The 25,931-nt window shown below is 41.4% G+C and overlaps 1 protein-coding gene across 1 annotated transcript; it reads left to right on the forward strand.

The window, feature by feature from the left end:
• Positions 1 to 161: 161 nt before the first annotated feature.
• On the forward strand, positions 162 to 25,001 carry LOC131536446 (stonustoxin subunit alpha-like). Its single transcript, XM_058769367.1, has 6 exons — positions 162 to 360; positions 8,911 to 9,003; positions 9,335 to 11,059; positions 20,902 to 20,937; positions 21,145 to 23,736; positions 23,974 to 25,001. The coding sequence occupies exons 2-5, from the start codon at positions 8,913 to 8,915 to the stop codon at positions 21,660 to 21,662; spliced, it is 2,370 nt and encodes a 789-aa protein (XP_058625350.1). The 5' UTR covers positions 162 to 360; positions 8,911 to 8,912; the 3' UTR covers positions 21,663 to 23,736; positions 23,974 to 25,001.
• The last annotated feature ends 930 nt before the right edge of the window (positions 25,002 to 25,931 follow it).

The following is a 25,931-nucleotide window of genomic DNA, read 5'->3' on the forward strand; positions in this document are numbered from 1 at the left end:
AGTACTGTGCAGAAGTCTCACAGGCATCTTTTGCTGTAATGTGTCAGTAGGAAATATAAGTTTGCATTTATATTATTATAAAACACATCATATGCATTAAAACTTTATTTTTTAGGATTTAAATGGCTTTTTATATTTAATGAAAGTCACACTGAAGAAAGTAAAAAAAACAAAAAACAGGAGAATTATTAATTATTATTAATTAAAAGAATAAAAATTCTTGGGAGGACTTCTGGTGCTATGCAAATTTAAGGTGGGGCTATAGCCGCAGCAGGCCCTGCCCTATAGCAGCACTACTGTATATTAGGCTGGTGTAGTTTGCTGGAGGACAGCTGGAAAAGGACACTGAAAACACGATAGGTGAGTAGAATATTATTAGTACACTATTATCCAAATTGATGTACTTTATTTGTTATTATTAAAAGTGTAACCATCAGAAAACCAACTGTCCATTACTACTGTCAAACAAAACTCTCCCTTCAACGTCCTGGAAGGGTTTGTTAAGGATAAAAAACAGGTCATTAGGCAAAAGAAACCTTATAATTAGTGATCAAATTGCATATACAATGTATAAATTATTAAAAACTTTACCAGAGTAGATTTACTATGTACTAAGACTGATGTAGGGGAGCGCGGGGCACAAACTTAACGGGGTTAGTTTTAACGTGTGTGGTTTAAATATTTCCACACATGCTAGCATAACCAAATTTATGGTATTTACTAGTTACCATATAAAAATTATAGAGAAAAAAAGTGCACCAAAATTAAAAAACCTTATTAAGATATCGCTGAATATTTATTTTGCCATAGTAAAGTACATTTCTGACTGAAGTAAATTTTTCAACTCAAATTTTAGTGTTAATTTAAAATGAGACAAATCTGCTTTTCTTTTAATCTCCAATCTGTTATTAATCAGTTTAGATGCTTTGCTAACTAGCAGAAGACACTAACCAGTTTTAAATTCCAGTTGTGCAGATGGGGAACGTTTTAACACTGCGTTACAATGTGCCCTGCTATTATTAAACTATGTTATTCTATGACTTTAGCGATATAATTTACACTATTTTTTTTTCGTTTTAAAGAGAAGCCACGAGAAACAGGTGAATAAAGACTGGAAATCGACGTTCAGAAATTATTATGTCAAGAAATGTAAAGCATTTTGGCTCGTGTGTGTGTCTGGTGTTCTGTGAGAGCTGTGTGTGGAGGGAGGGGAGTGTATGTCTGTGTTTTCTGAATGTGTTTCTTCATATATTTGCTCACATTGTTTTAAACTAGGCTATACTGTATAACCGTGTGTTGTGATCAGGGCCGTCTCAAGCATGGTTGCAATGTGTTCGTTGTCAAACTCCAAAATTAGATTATTTTTAATTCTAAAGAAAAAAAAACATTATTTTATTTGAAAGGTTAATAATTTTATTTTATTGACAATATTTTAGTTTGTCTAATAGATAACATTTTAAGCTGTGATATATGGTCATGTTACGACGCTACAATGTGAGGCATGTTGTCACATTTCACTTCCATTTTTTGAGTTAAATAAAGAAAAACATTTACAGTGTAATTATGAAACAAAGCAACATATTTGTACTAGACAAGTGTGAAATTAATGCGGATAAAAATTATACTCTGAACCCCACGTGGATTTACACAGACTGAGATCGTCAAAGTGTTAGGTTGTGCCCCCGCGCTCCCCTACTCTGAAAAAATAATTTTGTTACTTGTCTGTGGGACCCGTTTTCACTTTTTGTCAAAAGAAAAATTATATGATTAATTATGTTTCTCAAATTCATACTCATTGGCCTTGGCTCATTTTCTGTGAAGAACATACATCAGAGTAAATTTTCAATGACCACACACTGTACACCCTCCTACACATTTATATTACACACAGGATGTTCGGGTCCACTGAACCCGGGGGTGATAAAAGAGTGGACATTTCAGGTGCTGTGTACCTTCACTCTGTCCCCCTATTGTCTGGGAGTACACTATTAGTATATGTATGTGTGTTTATGTGTCTGGGACTGCTATTAGTACACTATATTGCAAAAAGTATTGGGTCACCCCCTTCTAATGAACAGGTTTGACTACTTTAGTCATTTCCATGAGTACAAATCTTAATGTTTAACCATATAATGATTTTCTTGGGAATTGTGTGCTTCTAATTTTAAAGCAACAGTTTGGACAGGACCCTTTTCTATTCTAACATGACAATGCCTCTGTGTATAAGGCAAGGTTCAAAAAGAAATGATTGATTGAGTCGGTGTGTAAGAACTTGACTGGTCTGCAGAAAGCCAAGTCCTAATCCAAGCTGAACACCTCTGGTGTGACTTTAAATGCAGACCTTGAGCCAAAAACTCATCACCAAACACCTATGACTTGTACATACACTATATGGACAAATGTATTGGGACGCCCCCTTCTTTAGAACAGAAAAAGGCACTTCCAAAACTGTGGCAACAAAGATGGAAACATAATTTGTGTTTTTAAAAACTGTATTTCCATCTCTGTTACAACCGTTTGGAAGTGTCTAAAATGACTGAACCCATATGTACAAGTCATGGAAACTAGAATATTAAGTCAGATTCATTGTTGGTGGTGGTGAAATTATTACCAGCATTAAAACATCTTACTAACGTCAACAGTCAAAAAAGTTTCACAGGATTATGAACGTATAGTTACCTGAAGGTGATGCACGGGCTTCTTCTCTGGCTTTTTATTTTCTCTGCGCAGCACTGCGCTGTTGTCTTTTCCCTGATATAGCCTAGTTGCCCATCAATTATGATCATTTGTATTCAGCGACAAACATGAGGTGAGAGCGGGCGCGGGCGCAGATGCGGGAGTGGCGCGTCTCGTGCTTATTCTGCCTACTGTGTTCATCATAAAATGCATTTTTTATAATTTTGTATATATGTTCAGGTTTAGATTTTATGTATATGTTATGTATATGTTAATATTAATATTAATATAGAACGAAAGTTTTTTTTGAGCAACTGGGATGGTGCCCCCTGGGAGTTGGTGCCCTACGCAAACTGCGTACTCTGCGTATAGGGAGTGGTGGTACTGATTAGATATCATCATTTTAGTCATGGCTAATTTATTAATGATCCAGCATCATCTGTATTAAAGAGAAAGAATCACTCAATCCGATGTTTAAAGTGAATAAAATAGCATTGAGCCTACTTGAGTACTGCAGAACTCTGTTCTCTCCACCAGAGTCGTGTGTGTGTGTGTGTGTGTGTGTGTGCGTGTGTGTGTGTGTCGGTGAGGTAAACGGGGAAAGCAGGCAGCGTGAAACCAAACCACTGTGAGGCAAGGCAGGGGGAACTGTAAGGTTTTTTTTCTCTTTTACTTTTTTCTCTGTTTCTTTTACTACTTACACAATTATTTTAAGTATATTTCCATTATATTATTTACAATACACATAGTTATTTGTAATTATATTTTTAGGGGGGACAGCCCTCAAATAGGGGGGTTCCTGGTCTTTGTTTTTTGTGTAGACTTCTACTATTTACACATCTTAAATCATGTATTAGTAATTTGTTCATGCTTGTGCAGTACCCAATCTAAAGTTGAGACTATTCATAATTTGTAAATATTCATAAACATTTACTATTTTTTTTTTGTATCTTTATTTCCACTGATCTTTTATCTGGCACTTTTCGGTACTGTAACAATGCTTGTATAAAGGGTGGTTATAAGTTTAGCTAAATGCTTGCTAAAGACAACATATTGCAATTTGGGTGCAAAACATGTTTTTATTACCTCAACACTTATATTACTATACTATTGTGTATCATTAAACAGAATATTCCTTGAATCATACATTAAAAGGTGGGGGGAAAACTCAAGAAAATACTTCATTTATCATTTATCAAAACAATGCAATATAAACAGATTGTTCCCTTATAGTAATCAAATTGACCCCTTAACTAACCTTAAACCTACCCATAGCACCAAACCTGTCCCTAACCTTACACTCGTACCACACCTCAACACCAGCTAAAGTGTTGTTGCTTTAAAAAAAAGCTTTTAATCGTTGTATAATTGTATAACATCTGTTAAAATTATTTGTAGATTTTCAAGATGTGCATGATTATTGTTACGTGTGGTGGTGCTCAAGGAGGGCAAGGAGACGAAGGGGTGAAAATCAAAACTCTTTTACTGACGATAAGTAGTTCGGAATAGAAGAACATAAATTAACATCACATCACAATAACATTATTACTGACACTAGACAAGGGAGAAAACCAAACTGAATGCTTATAAAGGGAACCGGAACAAAAGAGCAATCAACATAATCAAACTCAGGTGGGGACAATCAAACGATAATGAACCAATGAGGGCAGGAACTAAACCAAAACAAGGAAAACGAGGACCAGGACAGACTGACGTGTAACAGTATCTCCCCCTCCCGGTAGGCGCGTCCCGCGCCGTAACAGTTCCAACCGGGAGGGGGGGTGGGCGTCCTGGATGCCGGAGCAGGACGGAGACCAGGATACAGAGGAGGCATCCAGGGCGGATCAGGGGACTCCGAGGGCCATGGCGGATCAGGGGACTCCGGCGGCCTTGGAGGATCAGGGGACTCCGGCTCCGATACCTCGGCCCCTGCCCCCGCCTCGGTCTCTACGGCCGGAGCCCTACTACCCCCAATTTTCTTGGGGAAGTTCACGGTGTTGCAGACAGTCAGGGGTAGCGGACTCTTGTAGTGTGGATTCAAGGGAGCGCTCGGACAGCGTGGACTCTTGGGGGCACTCGGACAGCGCGGACTCTTGGGGGCGCTCTTGCAGCGCGGACTCTTGGGGGCGCTCTTGCAGCGCGGAGACAGGGAGGCGCTCTTGCAGCGCGGATTCTGGGCGGCGCTCTTGCAGCGCGGGTTCTGGGCGGCGCTCTTGCAGTGCGGGCTCTGGTTTGCGCTCTTGCAGCGCGGATTCTGGGCGGCGCTCTTGCAGTGCGGGCTCTGGTTTGCGCTCTTGCAGCGCGGAGACAGGGAGGCGCCTTCTTGGCGCAGGTACAGGGGTGCGGTCTGGCAGCGCGGGCTCTGGTTTGCACTCTTGCAGCGCGGATTCTAGGAGGCGCTCTTGCAGCGCGGAGACAGGGAGGCGCCTTCTTGGCGCAGGCACTGGGCGGCGCTCTTGCAGCGCTGGCTCTGGTTTGCGCTCTTGCAGCGCAGATTCTAGGAGGCGCTCTTGCAGCGCGATTCTGGGCGGCGCTCTTGCAGTGCGGGCTCTGGTTTGCGCTCTTGCAGCGGAGACAGGAGGCGCCTTCTTGGCGCAGGTACAGGGTGCGGTCTGGCAGCGCGGGCTCTGGTTTGCACTCTTGCAGCGCGGATTCTAGGAGGCGCTCTTGCAGCGCGGAGACAGGGAGGCGCCTTCTTGGCGCAGGCACTGGGCGGCGCTCTTGCAGCGCGGGCTCTGGTTTGCGCTCTTGCAGCGCAGATTCTAGGAGGCGCTCTTGCAGCGCGGATTCTGGGCGGCGCTCTTGCAGTGCGGGCTCTGGTTTGCGCTCTTGCAGCGCGGAGACAGGGAGGTGCCTTCTTGGCGCAGGCACAGGGGTGCGCTCTGGCAGCGCGGGCTCTGGTTTGCGCTCTTGCAGCGCGGATTCTAGGGGGCGCTCTTGCAGCGTGGAGACCGGGAACAGCGGAGGCGAAGGTGAGCTGGACGGGACCAGCGGAGGCAAAGGTGGGCTGGACGGGACCAGCGGAGGCAAAGGTGAGTTTCTGCGAGGGGTTGGCACTGGTGGGTATCTCATCCCTTCATATACCACCAACACACCACAGGGGAAATAAACTTCTGTCGGTGGTCTTACCATACTCCTCGGCGGCGGGTTGGCCGCACTCTCTGGCGGCTTACTTCTCGGCGGGAGCGCCGTGTTTAGCGGCGTGCTTCGCGGCGGGATTGCCGTGCTTCGCTGCGTGTTTTGCGGCGGGATCGCCGTGCTTCGTGGCGTGCTTCGCGGCGGGATCGCCGTGTTTAGCGGCGTGCTTCGCGGCATGCTTCGCGGCGGGATTAGGAGAGCCACCCATGGCTGTCGAGTCTCCGTCGCCATGGGCGGCGGGCTTGGCAGCCGAACCGGCCCGAAATTCCTCCAGTGGGCCGGAACCAGTCGCAGACGGCGGAGGCCCGGAATTAGCGGCGGCAGGCTGGTGCGGGCGGCGAGCTCCATCTTCGGTATTGGTCTAGTCTTCTGTTATGTGTGGTGGTGCTCAAGGAGGGCAAGGAGACGAAGGGGTGAAAATCAAAACTCTTTTACTGACGATAAGTAGTTCGGAATAGAAGAACATAAATTAACATCACATCACAATAACATTATTACTGAGACTAGACAAGGGAGAAAGCCAAACTGAATGCTTATAAAGGGAACCGGAACAAAAGAGCAATCAACATATTCAAACTCAGGTGGGGACAATCAAACGATAATGAACCAATGAGGGCAGGAACTAAACCAAAACAAGGAAAACAAGGACCAGGACAGACTGACATGTAACAATTATATGAATAAATTAGAAATTGTATGACATTTGTAAGCATTTTTATTTACATAAAATTTTATTGTTAGGTAATGTTTAATACATTTATTAGTAAAAAATTAACAAGCACATTATTTCATGTTTCTAGATATGTGAATATTTATTAACTAATGATCCGTTAAGCATTACATAAGGTTTGTTGATGATTTATTAATGAAAGTTATTATAAAGTGTTACCGAGTCATCTTCTAATTCTAAAATGTAGTGACTCCCCACACTATAGGATTCTTTCAGTATTTTTACAGAAGACTGCGCTAGGTAATAAACCTGAGTATGTGATACGTGTCCTCAGTGTTGGGAAGGTTACTTTGGAAATGTAATAGGTTACAGATTACAAGTTACCCTATTTAAAATGTAATTAAAAAGTTACACTACTTAAGTAATGTAACTGGTTACATTTGATTACTTTTCTAAATTTCTAATGTTTTCTAATGTCATTTTTAAATAATTTTTAAAACATGTAAACCAGGCAGGGTTAACCTTACAACAGTACTCAACACTGTCAGACTTTCAAAATCCTTCATCACTTGCATTAAAATTCTAATAATTTAATTTTAAAGCACAGCCACCGCAAAATCAGACTGACTTTGAGATCATTCTGAGGTTAAATACAGATTTAAAACCATAACAATAAATAGTTTAATAGCTTTGATACGGTTTTTGGAATCAAATCTTTGCATAGTTGTGACAGGAAACACTGGCATCTAACAGTAGCTTAGAAAAAAACTAGTTAATCTTAAAAAATAAAGCAAATACATTAATCCAAATAGGAGTTATTGAATAAGCATGTGTCCTATTCTGTGTCCTTAACTCTTGAAACAATGGTGTCTAATATTTTAGAGCAGTCACTGCAATTTATGAAATAAATCAATTAAATCTGTATGTGGGTGTGTGTGTGAATACAATTCAGATGTAACCCCCTTTGTAATTCTTAACATTTTCACAAGTAACTGTAATTTAATTACAATTTTTTTCTCGGTAACTGTAACTGATTACAATTACATTTGTTTTGTAATTAAATTACGTAATTCCGCTACATGTGATTAGTTACTCCCCCAAATTGCGTGTCCTTTGCAACAATATGGGTTTTAATGACAGCATCTAATATGTTTCTTAAAGGTTTGTGTTCCCAATATAAACATGAATTTAACATTATTTGGCATGTTTTAAACTTTATCTCACAAATCATAATGCATTTCAAAGCAGCTGTATGAAAAGAGTTCATTAAAAACGAATGGTCAATCCAGTGGCGACAGAGGAAGTATTTTGGAGTATTTTCTGGTTTTTCAAGCCCTGTTTACACCTGGTCAGATCACAAGTGGACGACGCTAAACACGGGGTGTAAAACGTTTTGAGCTTGTCCACTTTCAACCACTTCCAGAGGTAGTTGAAAACACATTCGATGGGATTGTGTTCATGGTGTAGACGCTCATGTGGTTGAATGTGTTCAAACAGCCACAAAAGTCTGCCTACAGATATAACGCATAAACATTATGTAAAGTGCACAAGCCAGACAGGATTTCAACATTTTCAGCTAAGAGATAAAATTTTTTTTGGAAAGGATAAACCAGGGGTGTCCAAACTCGGTCCTGGAGGGCCGGTGTCCTGCAGAGTTTAGCTCCAACCCTAACCAACCCTGCCGTCTCCGGTCACGTTTATATGTAAATTGCATGCGCCCATTCATTTGCTCACCCATAAATCCTCTCCTCCAAGAAATCAGGACAGAAGTGGTTGAAAGTGAACAAAAGAGACAGCAGGTGTTAAAGGCAGGGTAAGTGATTTCTGGAAGCCGATGTTGATATTTGAAATCACCAAAATAAAACCCGCCCCTACCCCAAAAGGGTCTCGCCCCTATTTTGATAGATCCGCCCACACACATGTAGCCTATGCAACCCAGGCAACGATTAGTTCTGTGATACATAAGCTGCTTTTCCACCGAAATTACCTGGAACATTATATCCCAGGATCTTTTTTCCCCCAGACCTGTTGCTGTCTGCGTTTACATCATGGTCTAAAGTACTGAGAACAGGGGCATATTCAAAATGTATTAGATAAAAGAAATATCTTAAAACTAATCAGATGCAAACGTCATGTAGAAATCTTTAAATGGAGTTACTGCATTCGGAAAGAAAGAGTTATGACTTTATATGTTTTTATTGGATTTGTAAACAGAATTAGATTACATTGGACACCATTTTGTGAACTTTGTGAAACATTTTGTGAAACACTGTGTGAACTAATAATCATATTTGTTGTATACTTGTTAGACTTTAACTACCTTTTTAGAAAACTTGACTAAGTTTTTAACAAGAATTTTAGAATGATAAAATTATTATATAATTATTATTATATCATTGTTCTTTCTGTTTTTATTTTCACTACAGACATGGCATCAGAACCCATTGAACTGGCAGCCCTAGGAAGACCTCTGTTTCCTGGTATGCTGTATGACTGCCGCAAGGATTCCTTCATTCCAGGTGTTTTACCTACTTAAAAAAGACCCCCTAGAGCACAAAAACACACAAAAAAACATAGTAACCATACTGTGGTTGGTTACAAGCTATATGACTATACAGTATATTAACTAATGATCTGTTAAGCATTATATAATGTTTGTTAATAACTTATTAATGAAAGTTATCATAAAGTATTACTAAAAATATTTATATAACCAATTTGAGACACAATAAAATGAAGCACACAAATATTAGTTTAAAATTGTCTTACAGATACAGGATGCATTTTTACTTCAGTTGTTCATTGTGTCCATTGTACGTACATAACTGTTAAAACCATTTCTCATTTCAGGTGTTACTCTGTGGGATAAGAAATCGCTGAGGGAAGATTTGGACAGTCGTCCGCAGCTCATGACAGATTTGAAGTTCAGTAGCTCTGACTCTCTCTCTAGTAAGTCCAATCTTCTAGATGTAAGCGCTTCCCTGAAGGCCAGCTTTTTGGGGGGGCTGGTGGAGGTGGGAGGATCTGCCAAGTACCTGCGTAACACCAAATCCTCCAACCAACAGTCCAGAGTAACAATGCATTACAGTGAAACCTCAAGATTCGATCAACTCACTATGACTCAGCTGGGCCAGATCACTTACCCTGAGGTGTTTGAGAAGAAAACTGCAACTCACGTGGTCACCGCTGTGCTGTACGGAGCTCAAGCCTTCATGGTGTTTGATCGCTCATTTGCAGAAGATGAAAACAAGCAGGACATTGAGGGAGAATTGAATGTCATGGTCAAGAAGATCCCTGGATTTTCCATTGAGGGAAAAGGAGCTTTAAAAATGACAGATGAAGATAATAAAAAGGCTGAGAATATCACCTGCACATTTCATGGCGATGTCCGTCTCGAGCAGAACCCCACCACGTACCTGGAGGCCCTAGAGGTGTACAAGAACCTCCCCAAACAGCTGAAGACAAATCCACAGAATGCAGTGCCAATAAAAGTCTGGCTCTATCCTCTAACTTTACTGGATACAAACGCAGCTCGGTTGGAGAGAGAAATCAGCACACGCTTGATTTCCAGCACTGAAGATATGATGGAGGACCTGGCGGAGGTAGGGAGGACATGCAATGACCTGTCCAGAAGAACAGAGGTAAATGTTTTCAGTGACGTCAAAAAAAGGCTGCGCTCATTTCAGGATTCATTTATCAATTACAAGATGGTGCTACAGAAAGCATTGGCCAGGGTCTTGCCTACAATTCGAGGAGGAGGTATGGAGGAACAATCCCTGGAAAACATCCTGATCATCCACTACAGCTCCCCTTTTAAAGCTGACTTGCTTAACCAATGGTTAGATGATGCAAAGTCTGAGCTTTACTTATTGAATAATCCCAGCAAGACGCTGATTGGGATCAACACTGAAGATTCAGACAGGCTCAACGGCATCCTTCTTGATCCTGATATTAATGTTGTGGTGTGCTTGACCTTCACATCTCTAAAATATAAAGACCCATATCTTTCAACCCTGAAAGAGTTTCAAATATCTGACAAGTTTAAACAGCTAAATGAAAAAATAAACCTGCCTTCTGTGACATCAGACATCAGAAAGTGGTTCAAAGATCCTGATGTCATTGCAAAGATGAGAGAGAACTTATTCGTCTTCAAGAAATTTTCAGAGGCCAATAAAAATGAGAAGAATATCCGATTCATTATTTCTGCCATCTCCAATCCCTCCATTCCAGGCTCCTCCATCTATTTGTATGAAAATGGGAAACTGACAGACACACAGTTCCAGCCCGTGTCCAAGCCGCCCACACCAATAGTGAAGAGTGTCCAGGCACAAACTGTGTCCCTGAAATTGCAGAAGTCCCCAACTGGAGAAACAGTGAAGTACAGAGTGGAGTACCAGCAGGTGAAAGCAGATTCTGGAGCTGAGGAACGGTGGCTTGTCATAGACACAGCTGATGAAGACTTCACGCTGACTGAACTGGTATCTGGAAAGCAGTACCTGATCCGCTACAGGATAGTGGGTAAAGTGGGAGTCAGTGAAGCCAGTGATACTGTCAGCCCAGAGACACTCTCTTCATGTAAGTGTCATCTGCACATTTTTATGAATACTTTCTTTAGGGGTGACCCTGAATAGTCGACGATTCGATGCTTCGATAGGAGGAGCCTGATTCGACTCCCAATCGCACAGTCGAATATTCACTGAGGTGTTATGATCATGCCATTTTGGCAATATGGGGGTGCTCAAATGTCTGATTTCACATAGAACTACCGTTTTTCCCCCAATAAGTTAATACAGCCTATTAAGATAATGCTGTAAATAAGAATCTGAAAAGAAATAAGCTTTAGATAAATATTGTAACGAAGTGTGAATAAAGAGATTTAATAGATTTAAGTTTCACTTTCCATAATCCGTGACCGACAGAGGCTCTTGGCGGCAGGGATTTAAATCTTTATTTAACAAGCCTCAGATTGACACAGGCAGAGTGAAAGATTGGATTTTTTCGATCAGGTGGGGTACAAGTGATTTCAAAACATTTCAGCCGGTTTATATATTTCGTTTATACAGGGTTTGAAATGAACTTTTTCACTCACCAGCCAATGACTAAGTTACCAGCCATTCAGAACTTCTACTAGCCACAAAAAAAGAAAGACAGAAAGAAAATAACCACATTAACTATGTCACATCTTTATTTATCAACATTTGTTGTATATTTTATTATTTATTATAAAATCTGAATTTCATATTCAAACAAAAGAAGTAAAAGAGAAATAGAAAGAAGAAATTTAGTCTTCTAAAATGGTAGATGTTGCAAAATAACACTGTCTTTTAGGTCTAGAAATGCTTAGATGTCCTCAGAGTTCTCATTAGAGTCCTCTGTGTCATTAAGGAAGTTCTGTTTTTTAGCTTGGTCTTTGCGCGTGAACTCTGGTCTGCAGAAGCGTAAACTGTATGCATGCCATATCTCAATGGCGTTGGTGGGATCAAAGTGCATGATATCTGGAGAGTTCAGCTGGACAGTAAGCAGAACACAGAGTGTCTCAGCCTTCAGTCTTGCACGCCAGTCAGTTTTCACCAACTTCATTAAACTAAAACCTCGTTCACAGTCAGCAGAAGATGATGGGATGGCAAGTATGAGGTCAAAAAGTTGAAGAATATCAGGCAACTCATGTCCCAGCATCCTGTTCACAGCAGGCCAGGTTATCTTCTCTAAGGGCCCCATTTGCTGGTACAGTTGTGACTTTAGTACAGTCCATTGATCTGAGATCAAGTCAACATCCACTCCAGCTGACAAGAGAAGAGGCCTGAAATGATGTGTGAGCTCTTCCACGTCAGTGTCGCCAAAGTCTAAAATACATCATATTTATAAAATGTTATTTTCCATAATACTGCCATCTTCCCTATTAAAAGGTGTTGGTTAAAGCTTATACATTTAAATACTAACCTGTACTCATGTCTGCATCTGGCCAGCTTTGGAAACTGATCAGTCGCATAGCCTTCAGGACACCACTGCTTACGTCCCCAAGTCTTTTAGTGAGGCACTGGCACAGAGAATCTATCAGCTGTTTCTTGGCCATATCCAGCTGTTCAGCATTAGCAGGCTTCAGGTGAATGTTCTCATATGTATCAGCTTCTAGCGCTGACCTCAGCTTAGGACTCGGTCTAGGGTAAGCCAATTTTAGACTTTATGTGACAAGTATGCACGCACAGAAGGAGCCAACTACTCCTTTATAATGAATAATTTTATGATGGAAATGTAAGACCACGTAACATAATTAAGAATGAACACCTTGACTTATACTTCTGTAAAACTGCCGGAGTGGAGGAGAGACAGCTTTGAGCCTCAGCCAAAGTCACTAATGACTTCTGCAGTGTGACTGACAGGTTGCTGAGGTGTGTCAAAATGTCATACAGGAGGCAGGAGAACTTTACAATTGTACCATCATTGATGGTATTAAGGAATCCTTTGGCCTTGGCCTTAAGTTTGACATCAGTCTGCATTGTCTGCAATTAAAAATAAAATATCTTTGTATCATACAGGTAACAGATCAAGTAGAAAAGTATGCATTTTACTTTGCTGCCTGTCTTTACATTATAACTCAACAATAGTATAACTTAAAGTACCTTTTACAAGTGATGTGTAATTCCTTTATAGCCTCTCAGGAAATGGTCTAAAGCCCTGAGGAAGTGTGTCACCCACCGGGTTCCACCAATTCTGGTTGGACTCAAGGGCTTCATGTTGAGCTCCTCAAAGCTTGTCTTGAGACTATCTCTGTTTACTGAGCTCTTGTGGTACAAAGTGTAAAGACCAGTCATTAGGTCTTCCTAGCCATCAGACTTTATTTCACTGCATCAGCATAAGCTAGATCAAGCCTATGGGCCACGCAATGGATGCCTAGCAAATAAGACCTGTCTCCCCGGATTCTTGTGACCACACCATTCTTCTCACCAGTCATCACCGCAGCTCCATCTGTGGTTATGGCTACAAGTTTTCTCTTCCACTGAGTGCTGTCTGTACTATTCACTGATATACTGTCCGTAATGCTACTCACTGCCTCAGCAATGTGGCTGGCGTCTGGCCTAGAGACTGCCTGAACACCAGCAAAATCAACTCTGACCTGCCCAGCCTTTGCGGTCCTTATGTACACCTTCTCTTCTTCCGTAACTGAAGAATCTACAGATCCATCTGTCATCAGAGAGATGAATTTTGCAGTGGACACACTCTCCCTTAACTTTCTTCTCTCTTCCTCCGCTATGCAGTGCATGAATAGCTTTGCTTGATTGATGTTCCTGTATGTTTTCCCTACATCTAGACCTTTCTGACTGCGTGAGCATTTCGAAAGAGAAATTTCATTCGGTCTAAAAGCGATGACTTCATTGCATTTAGCGGCAACACTGTTTTCAATAGATGTTGACTTTGCTTGTTTTGTTGCAATGCTTTGGAGATGACTTTTAGAATTTTTGTGGTCTTTAACAGTTTCCACTTTGAAATAGTTCGTTCCAGTGACAAAATTATGTCCGACAGACCTCACAGTACATTATCTGATTTTTGGAGTCATAGATGAGCCATTTACGGTCAGTTTGCCACTTGGTATTAAAACTTCTGCTTTTCTTTTCTTGGTATCCTTCGTTGTTTGGGGCGATTTTCCTTTTTATGCTGGGGTTTGTAAGTATCGCCACATTATTATGTTCGAGGCTAGCACGCCGTTATTTGTTGCGCGTGTAAGGATCCACCCGCTAGTCCAAACAGCGGAACCCTGGTCGAAAGTTTAATTCGAAAGTTTAATGCGTGTTCGGTCTTTTACTTGCGCCTCTGAATTTATCTGGATTTAGTTTAAATTTTAGTCTAACTCGGTGCTTGATCTGACTCCAATTTCAAGTGATCATTAAATTTAGACAATATTTATAATTAAACTGATCACAGATATCGATTGTACATTAATTTAGATATTTGATTATTCCAGAAAATCCCATACTTTCAATTCTTCGTTCATTAGGGACCAGGTATCGCTTAGCAATTCACTCAGCCAACAGTGAATGCACGGCACAAACTCATCAGTTCTGAACTTACTCAGAGTGCAGAGTGTTATAATACCTTTAAGTGAGCTGTGCCTGCATACTCATAACAAAAAGTGTATTTTTTCCTATAACCACGAGAGCTACACCGTGTTAAGCCAGTGACAGTCAGAAATCCAAAGTCTCCTTCATGGTGCTCCCCATAGTTCATCCATTAGTGCTTGGTATGATCTGTCCTCAACGCATATTTGCGGAAATACCACTACACATTAATCTACTTGAAACAATTATTTCAGAATAAATCAAATATAACAATTTATTATTAGTCAGGTAAACGTGTCTGTCACATGTTTGACCTAGTTTCTTTAGTTCCCTTATTGGTTAATTAGTTCCTCACCTGTTTCTGTTTCCCCTTTGATTACATTGATTATTTAAAGCCTGTGTTCTCCCTCCACTCTTTGTCTGCTATTAAGTTTGCCTTATGTGTTTTGCTGCTGCTTGCTCCTGGAATTCTACTGTGGATTATTAATAAAAGACTTTCATTTGTTCTACTCCTCGTCGTGCGCCTCATTAGCGGACACGTAACGTTACAGAATAGCAGACCGATACAGTGAATTATTAAGCGGCGTTTTTCTTTGTTTATTTCTTTATTTTTTCTGTCCTCCCCCGGAATGGATCTGCCCGCCGTCCAACTCCTATGCCTGAAGCAGATGGACCGTTCGCTGGAGGACCATACAAGGGACTTTCTCGATCTGGCGTGCCTTAACCACTTCCCGGACCGCTCGCTCTGTGTTTTTTACATCATCAGCCTGAGCGAGTAGTGTAAGGTACACCTGCCAGCAAACGGTCCCAAAGAGGATTTCGCCGCTTGCGTGGAGTGGGTGCTGGAGAATAATGGACTGTTTTTCTCCATCTGCCCTGCCGAGGACGACTCCAGCCCCACTGACTCCAGACTCCAGAGCGCCATGCGCTTTGCTCTGCCGCCTCAGGACTTCCAGTCTCCAACTCCGCCCAGACGTGCGGATCCCCTGTCTCCACTCCCAGCCTCCGAGCCCTCGACTACACCTCGGTCCTCCGACCCATCGGCTCCTAGCTCCCTCGTCTCCACCATTGCCCGTCATCCCACCGGCTCCACCGGGCTCCCTCGTCCCTCCGGCTCCGCCTTGGTCAGTCGTCGACCATCCGCCGCCTCGGGACTCCACTCCTCTGGCTTTGCCTCGTCACTCCATCCCTCCGGCTCTCTTTACATAAATACTGTACATGAAATAGTGCTAAAGAGATGTTTGTGCAGGAAATATATATTTTTTACATTAAATTGTTCAGAAGAGAGATTTTGTGGGAAGCAGCGCATAGTGCAAAAGAGTTAGTAGTGCAATGCTCCAGTAAACATTATTTTGTAGTGCAATATTCAAGTAAACATATATTATCTTATTGAGTCTTTGTTGCAGGGAGTGTTTATAGAAAGTGTCTAGTGTGCATATAGTGGGACGAGTGCGTTACTACAGCAAACTTGATGATGTGGTTGGAGCTGGACTTGGCAGTGCAGTCGTGGGTCAGCAGCGTGAAGAGCAGCGGGCTGAGCACACAGCCTTGTGGGGCCCCTGTGCTCAGTGTGGTAGTGCTCGAGGTGTTGCGGCCGATACGGACTGACTGAGGTCTTGCAGTTAAAAAGTCCAGGATCCAATTACAGAGGGAGGTGTTAATGCCCAGCAGGTTTAGTTTGTGGATGAGCTGTTGTGGGATTATTGTATTGAATGCTGAGCTGAAGTCGATGAACAGCATTCTTACATAGGAGTCTTTCTGTTCCAGGTGAGTAAGAGCTAGGTGGAGAGTGGTGGATATTGCATCGTCCGTGGAACGGTTTGGACGATATGCAAACTGGAATGGGTCCAGCGTGCTTGGGAGACTGGACTTGATGTGATGCATGACTAACCTCTCAAAGCACTTCATCATGATTGGGGTCAGTGCTATGGGACGATAGTCATTCAGACAGGACACATGTGACTTCTTTGGTACTGGGATTATGGAGGTGGATTTGAGACACGTGGGGACGACTGCCTGGCTCAGCGAGATGTTGAAGATGTCTGTTAAGACATTCGTCAGCTGTGCAGCACAGTCTCTCAGTACACGCCCAGGTATGTTGTCAGGGCCCGCAGCCTTCGTGGGTTAATCCTGGATAGGGTCTTCCTTACATCGGCTGGGGAGAGACAGAGTACCTGGTCGTTTGGAGATGTGGGTAGTTTCTGTGCAGGTGTGTTGTTCTGTATCTCAAATCGTGAGTAGAAGTGGTTGAGTGCCTCTGGTAGGGATGTGTCATCGTCACTGGCCTGTGGCGGGGCCTTGTAGTCAGTGATGGTCTGAATGGCTTGCCACAGGCTCCGAGTGTCTTTACTGTCGCTGAAGTTGTTGTTGATTTTTTTAGCATACTGATGTTTTGCCTTCTTGATGCCATGAGACAGATTGGCTCTTGCTGTTTTGAGGGCTGCTTTATCTCCTGATCTGAATGCTTCATCTCTGGTCTTTAGCAGCCCACGAACCTCTGCTGTCATCCATGGCTTCTGGTTGGCACGTGTGGTGATGGTCTTGGTGACTGTCACATCATCTATGCACTTTTTGATGTAAGCAGTCACAGTGTCAGTGTACTCCTGTAGGTCTGTGTGGTTGTTGTAGGTGGCCGCCTCTTTAAACATGTTCCAGTCTGTGTCCTGGAAGCAGTCCTGCAGTGCTGAGGTAGCATTTTCTGGCCATACCGTGATTTGCTTTTGAACCGGTTTGGTGAGTTTCAGAAGTGGTCTGTATGCTGGGATTAGCATAACAGAGATGTGGTCCGAGTACCCGAGGTGGGGGCGGGGTTCAGCTTTGTATGCATTTTTCTCTATTGTATAAACAAAGTCCAGTGTGTTATTTCCCCTTGTTGCAAAGTTCACATGTTGGTAGAACTTTGGCAAAACTGTCTTTAAGTTTGCGTGATTGAGGTCACCGGCTATGATGAAAAAGCCGTCGGGGTTATTTGTTTGTTGTTCGCTGATGGCGCTGTACAGTTCACGAAGCGCGTCCTTAGCGTTTGCACACGGGGGGATGTAAACCGCGACAATAACAATGGCCGTGAACTCCTGCGGCAGATAGAACGGTCGACACTTCACAAACATAAACTCCACCAGCGACGAACAGTGTTTTGATACTAACGCAGCATTGTTACACCATTCTTTGTTGATATACACACACAAGCCACCGCCGCGAGTCTTACCAGACAGTGATGAATCTCTGTCCGCTCGGTAGCAGGTTAGCCCGTGCAGCTGAATGGCGGAGTCCGGGATGTTGTTCTTTAGCCATGTTTCAGTGAAAACAAACACACAACAATCCCTTGCCTCATGCTGTGTAGACCGACTGAGTTGAATTAAGTCCAGTTTGTTTTCCAGAGAGCGAACGTTTGAGAGCATGAGTGTTGGAAGAGCCGGTCTTGAGGGGTTAGCCCTTAGCCTGGCTCATATACCTCCGCGCTTACCGCGCTTCCGTCCTCTCTCACACCGCTTGCGACGCCGCCTTGTGCGGGTAGCGTCAGTAGGCGAGGCCGCGGTCTCGAGGTCCGACTCCAGCAGTAAACAAAGGCCTCGTAGCTTCTCAGTAGCCGCCGGCAAGAGTTTGTGTTTGTATGTGTTGTCGATATCCAAAAGGCTTTGGCGATCATAGATGTATCCCGGAGTGATCTCCCGATGAATTAGCGGTAAATTGATTTAATTTTATTTTCTTTTAGTCGGTCACATACACTTCAATTCACTACAGTTGCACAACAGATACACTACTGTTCAAATTCAGTGTTATCGGTTATCAGTGATATGTGTATGTTATGTGTGACAAAGTGTTAAATGTGTTGACCTAAATAACAGCTAAAACGATTATTTTAACAAAATGTTTTTATCACGCTTGCATACATGGGTCCTTTTTGACCCATGTGTGTAAACTTGACTTACGATTGAGTCATTACTAGAGAATTATAATGTTATTCACTTTAGAATACCGATCCAAATAATTAGTAATTCCTTCTGAAGAATATGGTAATACTTGAGTCATTACTAGTGGGTTACCATGACCTTCACTTTAGAATTAACTATACATTATGTATTATTCATATTAATTATGAACCTGTATATAGTAGTTCTTAGTAGTTCTTGGGGAGGTATGAAAAAACACTAGTTATTGATTAGCTAATAGTGAACTACCACATTCGACTAAGCACTTTTACTTACTAATTCATTAATCAGTTTCTTGCTAGATACTAGTAGTTACTAGAGTGCTTATATTGCATTACTCATGTGTTCTTGTGTAGTTATTCAGTAATGATGGAATAGTATTCTAAAGTGTTACCCATTGCTCTTTAAGCATTAAAATCACTAAATTAAAAGTAAAAATCACTGAATTAAAAATGAAAATAAATAATAAAGAGAGAGACTACATCTTAACACACATTAACTCATTTGAACTTAGTAATTAGGACTCTACTAGCTTACATTTGATTTACCGAAATACAATAGTTCCGTTACAGTTACTATCATAAAAATACATTTATGTGTAGGTTTAAAAGGTTCCATCTGTTTAGCGCGCATCAACGCTCATTCACTCGCCCACTCCTGACAGTTAAGTGGATATACTGTATTTGCATGACTTTCTAACATTTACAGATGAAAAAATATACCTGTGACGTGTCAGTTATGCACTGAGGAAAACACAATGTCTCAAATGCATTAAACAGCACAGATATATTCACTGTTTGCCATGGTGTAATAATTTGATCCATGATCGACATTAAGGGCTGCTTAAGAATAAGCGTGCACATCAAATTATCTTGACTCACTAAACCTGGTTCAAATTAGTGCGATTGCCTGAACTTAAATTGTCGTTTATGGAACCGCTTTAGTCCCAATTGATTTGTTAGGTTTTTTCAAGGTTGTCAGGTTTTTGACGTCTTGTATGAAACAGGCCTCAGGACTCTCTAGTGTTGTGATGCATCATATTCACATAGCAGCAGTGGTAATGAGAGCTAGAACGAGCTTGAGAAACAGTTTAGAGAGGAGATCCCCCTCGGCAGAAATCGCGTTCTGGGGCCAACTACACCAAACCGAAAGGGCACTTTACTTTAGCATCGGTGATTAAAAGGGCAGGGGCTCGAGCCCAACCGGACGACATTAATACAATACATATGATACATAATTATAAGATTCATGAATGCAAGAAAACAACAACAAAAATAAATAATTAAAAAAAAAAACTGATTGGTCTCCCCCTTTATATCTACAATGGCATTATCTAACTTCCGTTTGTACTGCACCTTTGCACCTCTGATTAAAGAACATATAAGCTCCCAATTCGCTTACTACGACCTAAAAGTATGTACTCTTTTTGTGAAGAAATAGTACATACTTTTGAGTGTGTAGTAGAAGATTTTACAAGACTTTTACAGTTTAACAGATGTCTTTAGCGTCTTTAACCCCTTTATCAAAACTTCTGTACTTAAACGTCGGTCTCGCATATCCGCCATTTTTGTATTTTTAGTTCAGAATTAGTTCCCCACATCCCAACAGCAATATTACAGACAAGACATTTCACCATATTCTCTGTTGTCAGTTTTGTCTTATTGGCTTAAAGTGCGTATTGCAGGTTAGAGACCCCAGTGAGTCAATGTATAGAAAAATAATGTAGGAACTAGATTTTCTTTCAAATATACTTAAACACGCTACTGAGGCTTCTCGAGTCGTTTTTGTGAGAAAATTTTACGTCCGCATCTGAAAAATGTAATCAGTGCATTCAGTGTGTGCGTAGGATCAGATGAGCGTGTGATTAGTGCCATCAGCTGTGTGTGTGTCGTCAGTGCAATGGATGATGGGAATTGTAGTCTGTGGTGAAGTGCAACAGTTAGTGTAGTGCAAGAGTCAATGTGGTAAACGAGTGACCTCTGGTGGTGAGTGAACGGAAGTTCATAGACCGGATTCGTGACAGACCCCATGTATTCACAGAAATGTTCATAATATGCAGAGGAATAATCAAATGATTGAGAATGAGACATTTATTGATCAATCAGTGTCTCTTTGAAAAAGACTAATAAGGAGGTTGAGGTTTAGTCCAAGTCTTATGGAACGATACAATTACTTTGTGTGATAAACAAAGTGAAATCTTACTCCTATTTCCTGTCAAAACAAATCTTTGATCAGTTCATGTCTACAGAAGCCAAACACAATATGGCGACATGTCAATAATCAGGAATGTCAGGATTTCGGGTCTGTAAACAGCAGAGACATTTTTCTAATCATCTTCTGTGTTGGAGAGTTTCTGCATGTGTTACCAATGGATGCATGGATGATTTTCTCTTGACATGATAGTCACACTCTCCATGTCTGTTGTTCTCCACAGTCATTGTTCCCAGGACCAGGGACGACTTCCTACAATGTAAGTCAGTAAGAAAACAAGCAGAAAAACTCTGAGTGTAGAAGATGAAAGAAGAGTTTTATAACTGATGATTTAAATGATGATTAAGCTGTACTGAGAAACTGCTAAAATATATTGAGCATTTACTTTGCTAATGATACACTGCTGATATCAGTTCAACTACTTTAAAAGATCGAACAGATTCATAATGTGTTTTCTCTCCATCAGATTCCCATCAGCTCACTCCGGATCTGAACTCAGTGAATCAATGGCTCCGTCTGTCTGAGAGAAACAGAGTGATTACTAAGACTGACACAGATCAGCCGTATCCTCATCATCCAGACAGATTTGATTATTATCGTCAGGTGTTGTGTAGAGAGAGTGTGTGTGGACGCTGTTACTGGGAGATCGAGTGGAGAGGAGATTATGTGTTTATATCAGTGTCATATAAGAGCATCAGCAGGAAGGGAGGAGGTGATGAGTGTGTGTTTGGACGTAATGTTCAGTCCTGGAGTTTGAACTGCTCTCCCTCCAGTTACTCATTCAGACACAATAACATAGAGACTGATCTCCCTGTGAAGCCCATCAGCAGGAGAATAGGAGTGTATGTGGATGAGAGTGCAGGAACTCTGTCCTTCTACAGCGTCTCTGACACAATGAGCCTCATCCACACAGTCCACACCACATTCACTCAGCCGCTCTATCCTGGGTTTTTAATTGGTTCTGGATCAGTGAAACTGTGTTGATGAATCAGAAGAGACCGACAAGAGATTCTACCCAGAATGCTTTGAGCTGCACGATGAATCACTAACAGTGGGATGTTATAGAGTCTCTTCCTCACATTAATATTAACATGAATCAGAATAAATGTGTCAGAAATCCTCATCTAGACAGTAAATCAGTGAGTGATGATCTGTGTTTCTGTGCTTTTCTCATTAAAATCAAACTCACATCAATCATTTGTATTATTACTATCAAAATCAGTCTGATATCTTATTCATGTAATTTTCTTTATTGTATTGTCAAATGATCTTGAAATCATATTTTATTTGATGATGAATGTGTGAAATGTCTGAATGCTGCATGAATTATGAATAAAATCGATTAATCGACTGAAATCAGCTTCAGGAGAGTTTCTGATGTTATCAAATATGACATTAATCACAGCATTTAATAAAATATATTCATTCTAACTATAAGCTGAGGGATGAGTTTTCCGTCCAGGGTCTTTACATCTTCCGTGGTGCCAGACTCGTGGTGCCTGTCTCATTGCACCACACACTGTTCACCCTGGCCTAAGAAGGTCATCAGGGTATTGTACGCACTAAACAGCGTCTTTACTGGTGGCCTCATATGGACTCCCAGGTGCAGGCCTGCATATCTGCCTGTATCTCTAGCCAGTCCAATGATAAGACAGCTCTCACTCAGCCAGCTCTTCTACAGCCTGTTCGACTCCCTGACGGTCCCTGGAAGAAATTGGGCCTTGATATTGTAGGGCCATTTGAGACTGCTGTTCCTGCTTGTTCGGTATGCTGTGACTCTAACTGACTACTATTCAAAGTGGCCCGAGCTTGCCTTTTACCCATTCGCCACAACCGATGCAGTCTTAGACTTCCTGACTACCTTTTTCAGCCGTCATGAGAATCCATAAACCGTCATCACTGATAATGGAATGCAGTTTACATCGGCGGCCTTTTGTGAATTTCTACAGACTACAGGTATACAGCACAACAAGACATCCATGTACTTCCCCGCAGCCAATGGAGCAGTCGAGAGGTTCCATCGTGCCCTGAAAGGCTGCATACAAACAGCCATCTTTCAGTCACAGCACTGGAAGGAGGCTGTGACTAACTGGCTTCAAGTGTACCGTGCTATGTCACATGCAACCAGTGATGTCGGTAACGCGTTACTTAGTAAGTAGCTAAAGATGACAATATTAAGGTTCGTTGTACACTCTGTGCTGGTGGCAACAAAGTGCTATCTAGCTACAAAAACACTACGTCAAATTTGAAGAAACATTTGGAGTCGCAGCACAGCACAGTCAAACTTACGGAGCAAGTCCCACCAGGTGGTGCGAAGCAGAGAGCAGGAGGACCCCCACCACCCAAACAACAAAAGCTGGACTTCGGTGCAAAACCAGTAAGTGGGGGAGATTTGAAAAAGTTGGTCGGGCAGTATGTTGTAGAGGAAATGCTGCCCTTAAACACGGTTGACTCGCCCTCGTTTCGTGCCATAATAAACAAGATCCCTACTACTGTCAATGCCGAGCCAGAAATCCTCTCAGCTGAGGATGAAAGTGATGGCCAGCTGTCTCTTCCCCCTCACCACAGGTGTGCTTCACACACCATAAACCTCATTTCCACAAATGATGTGGAGAAATATTTAACTTCCAATGCAGAGAGCAAGGCTGTGTATAGGAGCAGCACAGCAAAATGCACAGCTCTTTGGACCAAATCAAGTAGATCTACCCTTGCATCAGAAACAGTGGAGGAAGTCAGCAAAAGAAAGCTCCTGGTACCAACATCCACAAGGTGGAATTCCTTTTTTGATGCTGTAAATAGAATTGCAGAAATCCCAATGAGTGAGCTGAATACTCTGTGCACCAAGCTGGGAGTTAAGTGCTTCAAAGATAAAGAGTACCAGTTCCTGCATGAATACTGCACCGCCATGAAGCCTCTGACTGCAGCACTGGACATTTTACAAGGTGACTGTCCTTATGGGACTTTACTACCCACACTTGAAGTTTTGATGCAGAAGACCCTGGCTGTGAAAGATACCCTCTCCAGGATGACTGCAGGCCTTCCAGATGCCATAGTGCAGGTATGTTACATCTTTTAACTAGTTAAAATCTCTTGCATCACACTATTCATGAACATGGAACAGAATATTCATTATCATTGCAAAAGCAGATTAAAACAAATACAAATGTCAGTAAGTAACCAAAAAACAAAATTAATCCATAATATTGATCCCACATTAAGCATGGTTTGCAAGTAATTCAAAGACATAATAAATAGTAGGCCTTGTTGGAATAAACAAATCAATTATATTTTTCAGGCTATCCAGACTCGTTTTGCCGGTGTGCTGGACGACAAAGATGCCCTTCTCGCATCGGTCAGTTGTCCGAAATTCAAACTCCGATGGCTGAGAGATGCAGGTAGGAGGGAGCGAGTAAAAGAGCTTCTGACAGAAGAGTGCCGCCGCACAACTGCTCCTGCAGCACAGAGCCCTGCCAGTGTGCCCACCACATCTGCCAGCCAAGGTGAGATGGACTTTTTCACTTTTGAGGCAGAGCCAGAGGAGACCTACTCTGCAGAAAATGAAGTCATGGACTACCTGAAGTCAGCCTATGACCTTCAGATTCTGCATCAGTTTTCAAACATAAAGAACATTTTCTTAAAATATAACACTCCAACCCCATCAAGTGCTCCCGTGGAGCGGCTTTTCAGTCTGGGAGGTTTGGTACTCACACCTAGAAGAAATAGACTTTCTGACAAAAGGTTTGAGAAGCTGCTGTTAATGAGGTACAACCACTGGTTTACTCGCCCTACTCCACTGTTTCACTCATAACATGCGATTACAATATAAGATTAGGCCAAAGTAACAAAAGTAGACATGATATCAGCCTACATGTGGTTATACACTTGTTTGTAAAACCACTCCTTGCTGCTCTAATGCTGTGAACAACAGGTTCAATGTTCATAAAACATGTTAAAAAGAATTTAATATTTACATTTTTAAACAATGTAGATTATAAATAGTAAGTTTTGCCATTGTAAGTAAGTTTGACAGTGTTAACAGTTAAATATGTCAGGTCAAGAAAGACTGTCTTTATGTTAAGTAAAGTCAAGAAAGACTGTCTTTATTTTATTTTTTATAAAAAACGTATTTATGTTAAGTAAAGTCAAGAAAGACTGTCTTTATTTTATTTTTTTTATAAAAAACGTATTTATGTTAAGTGAAGTCAAGAGACTATTTTATTTTATTTTTTATAAAAAATGAATTTATGTTAAGTGAAGTCAAGAAAGACTTTTATTTTTAATTTTTGTTGACTTTACTGTTAAAAAAGCACTTCCAATAAAGTGAGTGTTGGCAAAACCGGTTGTCATTTTTATTTTGAGGCGACGGGGGTGTTGTCGGCAGCTGCTGAATGTAACTAATAAAGTAATTTGTAATCTAACTTAGTTACTTTTAAAATCAAGTAATTTGTAAAGTAACTAAGTTACTTTTTAAAGGAGTAATCAGTAATCAGATTACTTTTTCAAAGTAACTGTGGCAACACTGCATGCAACTACCTCAACCTGGCCTTATGAACTGCTCTATGGACAAAAACTGCGAACCAAGTTGGGCATTTTGTCTGTTGCACATGTGCCAAACACATCTGTCCATGACACTGTGGAACAGAAACAAGCCAAGATGAAGCAGCACATTGACACCAAGCGGCATGCATGTACACCATCTTTTGCTCAGGGAGAGAAAGTGCACTGCAAATAAAAATTATCTGATATGAGATTGTATATAAACATTCTAAGAGTGTCAGGCTTATTCTAAGAGAAAGTTTTAGTTTAAAATTAGTATTCAAAATAAAGTAAATAAGATGGAGGTCCTCTTTCAATCTAGACTATAGTGCTAAAAATAAGCTGATAAATGTGAAAAAAAGAGGCAAAAGCAATAAATCAGGTACAACAAATATGCTCTTAACACTGCTTTATTAACTCCAACTGCAAGAGTAACACAAATGACTGTCCAAAACTGCAATCCAGTGCATCACATTACAGCAATTAGGAGGTCTATAGAAATAAAGCCTGGTTGATGTATAGATACATCACTGAGACAGTACTACATATAAAAATAAAAAAAATAACAAAATAAGCAAGAAAGAAAAGCAGCATTTTTGTTCTGGTTTAGAATTACAGCAACTGCTGTCCATAAGAACCTGATTAAAACAACTGCTGTGAACCATTACTCATCAAGAACTAAGTCTGATTTAGAACTTTATCACTACTCCCCAATGA

The sequence above is a fragment of the Onychostoma macrolepis genome, chromosome 03 (assembly GCF_012432095.1).
Source record: "Onychostoma macrolepis isolate SWU-2019 chromosome 03, ASM1243209v1, whole genome shotgun sequence".
Taxonomy (NCBI): Eukaryota; Metazoa; Chordata; class Actinopteri; order Cypriniformes; family Cyprinidae; genus Onychostoma; species Onychostoma macrolepis.